The sequence below is a fragment of the Megascapheus bottae genome, chromosome 31, assembly GCF_031878675.1.
Source record: "Megascapheus bottae isolate mThoBot1 chromosome 31, mThoBot2.hap1, whole genome shotgun sequence".
NCBI lineage: Eukaryota > Metazoa > Chordata > Mammalia > Rodentia > Geomyidae > Megascapheus > Megascapheus bottae.
Genome location: NC_143539.1, coordinates 2,709,705 through 2,719,755, shown reverse-complemented (window position 1 = coordinate 2,719,755; position 10,051 = coordinate 2,709,705). Strand labels below are relative to the sequence as shown.

Genomic DNA, 10,051 nt, shown 5'->3' with positions numbered 1-10,051 from the left:
GGAAGTCAGACCCAGGCAGGCTTGAGCTTCTGTCTTAAATCCCAATCCACTTTTGTCTACTAGGCTGGGTGGGGTTGGGGCAGAGCCTGCACTGTACAGGGCCTCCCTGCAGGGGGCACACGAGAGACTCCGGCGAGGAGAGGATAAGAATGGCTGGCTCCTTCTTGCTCCTGAACTTGGCCCAGCTACCTTACATGTTTCGATTCCTTTGCCTTTGTTGACACAAGCTCCAAACCAAGAGCCTCCTCCACTCCCTTTCTGGTTGGGTTTCAACTCTTAGGGTTTCCTCTTGATTCTGTGTGTGTGTGTGTTAGTACTCACGCTCAAACCCCAAGCTTAGGTGCTGGCCCTGAGCTTGTTTTTGCTCAAGGATGGTGCACTACCACTTCAGTCATGCCTCCACTTCTGCATTTTGTTGGTTCATTGGAAATAAGAGTCTGACTTTCCTGCCTGGGCTGGCGTCCAACCCTGACCCGCAGATCTCAGCCTCCTGAGTAGCTAGGATGGCAGGTGTGAGCTACTGGTGCTCCCCCCTTTTTAATTAAACTTTTGAGGTATCATGCTAAATACCTACTGGGGATTGGGAGCTGCTCTGGTCCTGGCACTGAAGAGAGGAGAGAGGCAGACGAGAGTTCACCCCCTGCTTTTGCTGTCCCAAGGCAGCCCCAGCCTCATGGTGGGTCTGGTTGGACTCACCTCCAAATTCCCACAGCGTGTGGGGAGAGACAGAAGCACCTGAGTGTGCTAAGTGGGTAAGGAAAGCCAAGGCGGCCTTGCTGGGCAGGACCCTGGGGGAATCAGGGCGCTTCTACCACAGGTAGAAGTGTCAGGGACTGTCACATGAGCCCTGTTCCTCAGAAGCAGGAAAATGACAGGAGGCCACGACACAGTACCACAGCGCCACCTTCCGGATGCGGCCACCAAGCACACTCCCTAGAGAGAGGGTCACCTTTAACACCCCGATTGTCCTCAAGGAAAGTGACCAGGGCAAGGACACTGGGCCACCCGACCCATCTCCATTTCAGAGTAGGATCACGGGGGTCCGAAGTAAGTGATAATGATGTGTTCAAGAACCCAGGTGACTCAGGTCACCTCCTCCTGTCCCTGGACTGGGCCTCACTTTGTTCCTAGCTAGCTTTGAACTCACCATCCTCCTGCCTCCCGTCTCCTCAGTATTGGGATTGAAGATCTGCATCATCACCCCCACTCTCCTGTCAATTTGATGAGGGTAGCCCTCTGGAAGTAGTTTTATCCCCCTGTCGGAAGCAAGGCCAGTGACTTAAATTGGGGTACCTGGGCTATGGTGACGGCAGCTGATGGCCACTAGGGGGCAGCAGCCACCGGAGCCCAGCGCGGGCACCCTGGGCATTGGGACTTGACTTTTCCTCATCCTCCATTGTGGCTGGGGCAGTTTCCCTCAAACTCCTACGCACAAGGACTGTGAATCCACCTTCATCTATTGGTCGACTGTTTGGTCACTGCATGTGCCCGTCCCCAGGGACCTGCGTCTCTTTGTGACTTCCATCAAAGCGGAGCAGGGAGTTGTACTCTCTCTCTTCCCTGAGCTGCCTGTGCTTTTGCTCCTTTAGTCCCCATGTTCTTCTTGGACTCCCATGGCCTGGATCAAGCATTGGCAAACTATAGCCTGCGAGATAAATCGAGCTGGTGACCTGTTTTTCTGTGGCCCACAAGCTAAGGGTTTTCTTTTTTTAAATATATAGAGTTTTATATATAAAAAGATGAATATGGGATATGGCCCATATGTCCTGCAAACCTAAAATATTTCATTCTCCGGGTGGGTCTGTGTGGAAAAAGCTGGCTGACTCCTGTTTTAGCAAGAACTGCCACGTGGCTTCACCAGATCAGTGTAATCCAAGTGAAGTCTAACAAACCAGAGGGACTGACTCTTTCCAGGTTAGCCATGTGTGGTTCATCCACTGCAGTGTGGGTTGCCTTTGGCCTGTAATTATTAGGGACATCAAAGATCACCAAGAGATCATTCTAAACTCTGGGTGTGGGTGTGGGTGTGCATGCATGTGCCAGTCCTGGGGCTTGAACTCAAAGCCTAGGCACTCTCCCTGAGCTTCTATGATCAGGGCTGGTGCTTCCCCTCTTGGGCCACAGCTCCACTTCCTTTTGAGGATTTTGTCGGCACTAAGAGTCTCACAGACATTCCTACCCAGTCTGGCTTTGAACCACAGTCCTCAAATGTTAGCCTCTTGAGTAGCTAGGATTATGGGCGTGAGTCCATGCTTAGCTTTGCTCTGCCATTTGCACTCCAATAAGCATAACAAATTAAGTGGCACTGACATGGTTTGTTTTCTGCATGTGCTGGGATGCGTTTCCTCAGGAAGTTGTCCGTGGAATTGAGACTATGGGACACCTGCGGAGGCCTCGAGTTCAAACCTCGTTACTGCTAAACAGAGAAAAAGAACTAGGCCCAGTAGAAGCTGCTGGAAGCATCACGGCCTCTTGATGGGCACAGTGACTTAGTAGACAGGGCAGACATAGATTTAACTATCTGACACACTCTCTAGCTTGAGTATAGTGGCTGGGGTCACATCACAGTGCTGAATCCCCCAACAGCAAGGGCTCCCCCTTCAGGCTGAGGGGATGGAGTGGTGTCCAGGCCAGAGCCATTCATCTGGATGGTGCATGGAGACCCTGTGCGGAGGCTGCTGTGTGGAGGCCAATGTGGAACAGGAAGCTAACTCGGGCTCCTCGTGTGGGAAACACAGACCTGTGGACCTTTTTATTGACCCAGCCCCATTCTGAGGGTGCCTCTGAGGACAGACACACCCTGTCTCCCTTGCAGGGGGAGCTGGGCATCCACCCCAGCTTACAGTAAGAAAGTAAGGGTGTAGCCCCTCCCTGGCCACAGTGGGGGCATTTTTCCAGCTCTCCAGTCTGTGGTGGGCTCTTGAAGCCCTTAGGGGAGGGATCCCCCTTCCTTCCAAGGCCGTGAGCCCTGGCGCCGCCCCCTCCCGTGCCACTAGCTGGCAGATCCTCTGTCTTCGTGGGTGGGAGGCATGTGTGGCAGGGCAGGGGACTTGTTCGTCACATGGTTTTCTTCCAGGGTCTCCGAGGTGGGGGTCACCTGCAAAGGAGTCACCATGCTTTCCTGGGAGAAGAAGGAGGGCAGCGGGAAGGTTTTGAACCAGGACGAGCTCCTGCTCCTCAGAGGCAGGCTGAACTCCCCCGACGCCCTGGTGCTGGTATCCTGGAGGTCGGTGGTGGACTTCTTCATGGGGTGCTTGGGCCAGGGCAGAGGCTTGGGGAACACGGCGGGCATCTTTTTGCCTGGCAGCCTCTCGAAGGCGTCGGTGGTGATGTGGTTTTGGAGGTGCCACCAGTGGTGCAGCGGGTAGAAGAGGATGATGAGCAGAGGGAGGTAGCCCAGGGAGTTGAAGCAGCGGACCACCCACGGGAGGGGCTGCCTCACCTCCTGGCTCTGGGGCCGACAGGGTGGGGCGTGGAAATGACACATCAGTCCCTGTGTGGGGGCTCCCCAGGGACAGGGCGGCTGTGGATGGGGTCAGGGGGAGAGGGCAACCCAGACCCAGTGACAAGGAGTCCCACCAGTGGCGTGGGGTGGTCTCACCATACTGCTGTTCCAGGTGATGTAGGTGAAGCCAGATTTCTGATGTTGCCCCACCAATAAGATGATGAACAAGATCAGCAGCCAGAGTGGCGTCAGGCAGCTCCACAGCGCGGTGAACGAGGGCCTCGGCCGGTGGCTCAGCTTCGTCATGATTGCCTGCCTGAACCTGGGGGGCCACGGGGGTGCCTTGGACATCTGTGACCCACTCACAGGTGCCCTGCCCCTAGGGGGCGGCCGGGCCCCTCATAGACACCCTATCCCCACCCCTGAGTCCCTGTTCTGGGAGCCCAGAAAAGCCCCGAGGTCCTATGGGCTTGAAATCACCTCCTAGCTCCGTAGATCCAGGCCAGAGCCACATTCTGGGACAGAACCGAGATGACGAGGGCAATCGGGATAATGTGGGTATCAAACAAGGCCACTATGTAGCTGCCAGGGCGACTAGAGAAGATGAGGCTGCCCAGAAAACCTCCCAAGCAGATGACCACTAAAGCAGAGAAGAAGGTTTGGCTGTGAGTTGGGCTCCATCAAGGGTCCAGAGCTTGATGTTTGCTGGGGTACAGACCCATGGTACCTGGAACCATCCTGGGATACTTTATGAAAATGAAGTTCTGGAGCGTTACGATGATACACTCCAAGATTCTTATCATGATGCACAACTCCATGATGATGAGAGCCAGGAAGAAGATGATGGCCCAGAAAGAGGCCCCGGGGAGCAAGGAGACAGCTTGGGAGAAGGCTACGAAGGAGAGGCCCAGGCCTTCCATGAACTGTGGGAGAGAAGAACTCTGAGGCCATCTAGAAGGGGGGAGGTGGACTGCGCGGTAATCAATTAGCAATGTCTGTCAGGGGCAGAGGCAGGAGTCGTGGAGCAGGGGCTGGAGATGGAGGTCGGAGGATGAAGCATGGAACATTTTCCCCCTTTGGTGCTGTGAATTGGCAGCAAGCTTCACTTTCCAGGGCCTCAGCTTCTCCCTGTAACAAGCAGGGATCCAGCAACGGCCCTGGTGTGTAGGAACAGTGCAGCAGCAACCATTACTCATCTCTGGGGAGGAAAAGATGGCCTGGAAACAGGTTCCCCAGTGCCTTTCTGCCCCCAGCCACAAACCTGTTCCTTCTTCACCATGATGCTGCAGGACGGGGACAGCTGGATGACCTTGTGCTGGAGGTGTCTGGGGAGACCGGTGACCCACGCCAGGTAGTCCACGGGCGGCCGGTGCAGCATGTCGTCTGGGGGCTTGGCCTTCTGAGGCAGAATGCCCTGGGAGATGAACTTCGTCAGACTGGAGACACTCCTGCACGGGAGGTGAGGAGAAGGACGAGTGCTTTCCTGTGGGCTGCCCCTGACCACCTGCCAACCACGGGGAGGGAAGGTGACATCCCTCAAGATACGCACGGCGGAGGACATTGAGATGAGTGGCCGAGGTGACCCAGGGCTGGGAGTAGAAAGCTTCCTGTGTTCCGTGGCCTGCCATTATCCCCCGGGGAATGGGACCTTACTTGGAAATCCGGTCCTTGCAGCGGGCATGGGTGAGGATGAGTAGACAGATGCAAGGCCTTTCTACACAGCCAGCGAGGCAGCCGGGGCCTCCCGAGCTGGGAGAAGGGGCCCTGGGACAGCACTGGTCCCTGTGGGAGCCGGCAGCGGAAGATGGCTGTGGAAGGGACAATCCCGGACTCCGCCCTGGGCTGGCGGTGGTTGGGAGAGAAGTTTTACTTACATCTCCACACAGGTGTGGCCGCTGGTGGTGGCCCAGAAGCCCAGCACCAAAAACACGATGGAGGTGGTCAGAAGTGAGGTCACCAGGTTGACGAAAGCCACCGAGAAGGCCGTCTTGACGTAGTTGGCATATCTGGGCTGGGACAGGGTCATGATGATACCCAGACCCAGGCCCAGAGAATACAGCACGTGACATCCTGCCTGGTACCACACGTGTACGGAGGCCAACGTGGCGAGCTGTGGGAGGAGCAGGTGGGAGCACGGGGGGAGATGGGCGGAGGGCGGAGGGGGAGGCGCGGGAGAGGAGGGGGGGCCCAGCCTCACCTCCGTAGTTAGCATCCGCCTGAGGCTGCCAAATGCCCCTTCCAGGAAGACACTCCGGATGAGAAGGCAGAGGAGGAGGAAGTAGGGGAGGAAGATGGAGGAAGTGAGTATCTGGCCAGAGAGGAGAATAGAAAGCAGGATCAGGGGCACTGTGGGTCTGTGGAGTGGAGGGAGGCTCAGGGCGCCGGCCTGGCGGGCACAGGGGATGCCAGGGAGAACAACCCCAGCAGCAAGCCACCCGGGCTGAGGAGATGCCCTCAGGAGGGCCAGGACAAAGGCGGACGTGAGTGAGCAGAGCCCACGGCATAGCCCGGGTCCTCTGGCCGCTGGAGCACCAGAAGGCAGAGCCCAGGTCTGGTGTAGAAAATGGCCTGCAGGTCTCCGTGGCTGGGAGCGGGGCCAGCGCCCAGGCCCCACCCGTGCCACGCATCGGGAGGACTGGTGGACGGACGGACGTGGCTCCTCTGAGGACAGTTCGGCCTGCGCCCGGGCCCCTGGCATGGAACCTGCCCTGGGGGTGGTGGGTGACTTACGGACATGGAAATCTTGATCTCGGCAGTCATGATTAGGAGGAGGAAGACCCAGGTGGCGAGAAGGCCCAGGCTGAGGTGGAGAACCAGCGTGTCCATGCCGCTCTCTATGTGGCCCGAGGCGTGCAGGGCCGTGTGGTACCAGAAGTACTGCTGGGGCACCGTCCGCAGGCACGACAAGTCTGGGGGCCGGGTGAGCACGGGGTGGCACCGCACCGCACACGCGCTGCCCCCCTCCCCGGAACACCTTACCCTCCCCATCCTCACTAGTGGTGTTGATGTTGTTCACCATCAGGCAGTGGTCCCAGGGCAGGGGGTGAGCGAAAGACTGGCTCAGGTAGAAGAGGCACCAGGAGATGATGGCGCTGTTGTACAAGCTTACCAGGATACCCACCTGAGGGAGAGGCAGCCAAGGGCCTGAACGGGGGGTGGGCAGAGAGCAGGAGGGGGTGGGGAGGAGAAGGAAAAAGGAGGGGAGGAGGAGGGGAGGAGGACTAGGAGGAGGAGGAGGAGGAGGAGGAGGAGGAGGAGGAGGAGAAAAAAGATGGAAAAAGAAGAAAGAAGAAGGGGAAGGGAGAGGGAAGAGGGAAGGAAGAGGAGGAAAAGGGGAAGAAGAAGAAGAAGAAGAAGGCAGAGGAGGAGGAGGAGGAGGAGGAGGAGGAGGAGGAGGAGGGGAAGGAAGAGATGTGGGAGAAAATAAAGCTAAAGAGGAAGAATGAAGGAAGAGAAGGGGGGAAGGAAAGGCGGGGAGGCCCTGGTGGCCCAGGCCTGTAACCTCAGCTACTCAGGAGGCTGAGCTCTGAGCTTCATGCCTGAAGTCAGCCACGGGGGCAGGAGTTTGTGAGACTCTTCCCTCCAATTCACCACCAGAAAACTGGACGTGGAGCTATGGCTTCTGGTGATAGAGTGCCAGCCTTGAGCTGAAGAGGTCAGGGACAGTGCCCAGCGTTCAAGCCCCACGACCAACACAGAAGGAGAAGAGGAAGAAGGAGGACAAGAGGAGGAGGAGAAAGGAGGAGATGGAAAGGGAGGTGGAAGAGAAGAAAAGGAAGAATGGAGGAAGAGGAAGGGGAGGGGAAGAAGGAGGAGAACAGAAGAAAGAAGAGGAAGGAGGAGGAGGAGCTGGAGACCCCAGGGGTGGGGCGGGCCTCCCGCGGCTGTCACTCACCAGTATGTTGGAGTAGCCCACGCCCCCCATCCAGGGGGTCAGCTGCTTCCAGATCTGTATGCTGTCAGCCTGCAGCCAGTGTCCAATGAGCAACTCCAGGTAGAGGAGGGGGACCCCAAACAGGAGGAGCATGACGAGGTAGGGCAGGATGAAGCTGCCTGTGGGACAGAGCAGGCCACGGGGTCCTGGCTGCCCCTCCTCCCCTCCCCTCCCCCCTCCCCTGGCTCTGAGCCCCGGCCTCACCTCCTCCGTTGCTGTGGCACAGGTAAGGGAAGCGCCACATGCTTCCCAGCCAAATGGAGAAGGCCACCTGGATCAAGATCCCCTCTGTGTTCCGGCTGCGGAGGAAGTAGTTTGGGGTCTTGTTGGCCCACACCTCCTTGGCCTTGAAGTTCCAGGAGAAGGAGCGGGTGCGAGGCCGGGTGGACTCTTCCTCCAGGCTGTCAGAGAATTCTTCAAGGGACCCCATGTGGTCGGCTTCCAGGCCTAGGCAACCCGATGAGGGGACCTTGGGGCACCAAAAACAGCAGACTTTATAATAAAGGGACACGCCTCTCAGCCTCGCCCCGTGGAAAGCTGTATTACAAGGGTTTTCTTTTTCTTTCTGTCTACTTGTGGGTCTTGAAGTCAGGGTCGGGGCTCTGTCCCTGAGCCTCAAGGCCAGCGCTCTACCACTTGAGCCACAGCGCTGCTTCTGGCTTTGGAGTGGTTCATTGGAGATAAGAGAACCACGGGGGCTTTTTGCCCAAGCTGGCTTTGAACCATGATCCTCAGATCTCAGCTTCCTGAGTAGCTAGGATTACAGGTGTGAGCCACAGGCGCCTGGCTGAGGAAGGTTTTTAGAGTAATAAAGACCAGAGTTCAAATCGTGTCCCCTTTTCCTGTGAGTTGTGATTTGCGTTTTCTGCACTGGAGATGGAGTCCATGACTGCATGTTCCCTCACTGAGCCACTCTACCCCCCACTCGCTACCCCCACTCCCACCCCTACTCCACCCCCACCCCTCCCCCACTCCCTACCCCTGCCCTGGGCAGAAATAGCTGACCTCAGGCAAATAGTCCCATCTTTCTAAGGCTCCATTTCTTCTCCTCTTAAAGCAGAAGTTAACTTTGGAATACTTAACAACTATGGTCATGAGAACCCAGCTGCAGAGAATGGGCCAGGCACAGCTTGGACTTTAGGGACATTAGGAGAGGCTCAGGCTAATTTTTTTCCTTCCGGTCCATTTCCAATCCAGTGCTTCCTAAGCCTGGTCATTTGTGAAGCTCTAAATACGCAGTTGCCTGTCTTTTATCCTCTGCCTGCACTTTTCTAGCCTCAGATGCAGTCAGTCTGTGTGGAATCACAGGATATTGTTAATAGTCATTATCGTTAATACTATTAATATGGTGACTCTTCCCAAACTCAACGGACTCTATAGCTGCCTTTTTGCAGAAAATGCTAAGCTAATGATGAAATTCACAATAGCCAAGACAAGTTTGATTAAGAGCAGAGTTGGAGCCAGGCACCAAAGACTCATGTCTGTAATCCTGGCTACTCAGGAGTCTGAGATGTGAGGACGGAGGTTCAAAGCCAGTGTCGGCAGGCGAGTCTGTGAGATTCTGGTCGAGTGGTAGAACGCTAACCTTGGGCTGGGCATGTGTTTGTTTTTCTGATGATTTAGTTCATTTTTCTAGTGATTGTGCTCAGGGATTCAAGCCTGCTAGACAAGTGCTGTGTGACTGGAGCTGGGCCCCTCAGCATGGCGTCTCCCTGTGGAGCCTAAGCTGGTCTCCAACTGTTGGTCCTTTTGCCCCTGGCTCTCCAGTAGCTGGGATCACAGGCGTGCAGCGCCACCATCCGTGTGACACTTGATGTTTACTGGGCGGCTTGCAGTAGTCTAGAGTGGTTACACAAACGTGGCCCACTGTACCAGAGCCCCAGTCCCTCTCAGGAGCCTCCAAATGCTGCTAAGAGGACCTTGGTGCTTGGGCCTCTCACACATGCACACACGCATGCACACACGCATGCATGCACACATGCACACACATGCACGCACACGCACGCACATGCACACATATGCATGCACACACACATGCATGCACACATGCACACACACGCGCACGCACACATGCACACACACGCGCATGCACACATGCACACACACGTACACACAAGCGCACACATGCACGCGCACACACATGCACGTGCACACACACGCACATACACACGCACGCACATGCCATTTGCACCTGCAGCTCAGCGGCCGTGGACGTCTCGGGCCTCTCCATCAGCGGCTCTCGGGTGGGCCGGTCCTCTGGGCAGGGAGTCAGGGAGCCACGACCTGTTCCAAGACTAGCTGAGAAGCGGATGGACCAGCGCCGGGGAGTGAATCCTGGAGGACCCCAACCCCACCGGCCCGCAGCCGGCCCGCAGCCCCCGACCCCACCTGCGGGGGGCGGCCTCTGCTCCAGGCGGATCCCGAACGCTGGGCCGGCGGCCGGGGCAGCTCCGCCCCAGGCCCGCCCTGCCCTTCCCAGATCCTGCGAGGAGAGCCGGGTGCGGGGGACGCGGCTCCGCCGTACCCGCCGCGGCTCGCGCGAGGCCGTGGCCGTGGGTGCGCGAGGCCTGCGGGGAGCGCGGCCCACACCACGGGGAAGGCGGAGCCTCGAGGCGGCTCGCCTGTCATCCCAGCTGCTCAGAAGGCTGAGGCCTGAGGATCAAGGTTCAAAG

At 57.3% G+C, this 10,051-nt stretch overlaps 1 protein-coding gene across 2 annotated transcripts; it reads right to left on the bottom strand.

Moving 5' to 3' along the window:
• Positions 1–2,726: 2,726 nt before the first annotated feature.
• On the bottom strand, positions 2,727–9,869 carry LOC150043554 (orphan sodium- and chloride-dependent neurotransmitter transporter NTT5-like). Of its 2 annotated transcripts, none has more exons than XM_090322334.1 (12): positions 9,571–9,869; positions 7,584–7,848; positions 7,341–7,498; positions 6,440–6,566; positions 6,176–6,354; positions 5,643–5,753; positions 5,320–5,555; positions 4,707–4,893; positions 4,173–4,368; positions 3,926–4,085; positions 3,602–3,767; positions 2,727–3,451 (listed from the first exon to the last, which is right to left on the bottom strand). In XM_090322334.1, the coding sequence occupies exons 1-12, from the start codon at positions 9,607–9,609 to the stop codon at positions 2,993–2,995; spliced, it is 2,283 nt and encodes a 760-aa protein (XP_090178460.1). In that variant the 5' UTR covers positions 9,610–9,869; the 3' UTR covers positions 2,727–2,992. The 2 variants fall into 2 exon arrangements, with proteins under 2 accessions (XP_090178460.1, XP_090178461.1); XM_090322335.1 differs by having other exon boundaries at positions 5,320–5,456.
• Positions 9,870–10,051: the final 182 nt, after the last annotated feature.

Bases quoted from the DNA above. Each gene is read 5' to 3' on its own strand.
- LOC150043554 (XM_090322334.1), bottom strand. From the start codon at position 9,609: ATGGAGAGGCCCGAGACGTCCACGGCCGCTGAGCTGCAG. The intron at 4,894-5,319 runs GTAAGTAAAACT...CCTCCCGTGCAG, and splicing joins GGCCACACCTGTGTGGAGAT to GAGTGTCTCCAGTCTGACGA. The intron at 4,086-4,172 runs GTACCATGGGTC...TCTCTGCTTTAG, and splicing joins GTATCCCAGGATGGTTCCAG to TGGTCATCTGCTTGGGAGGT.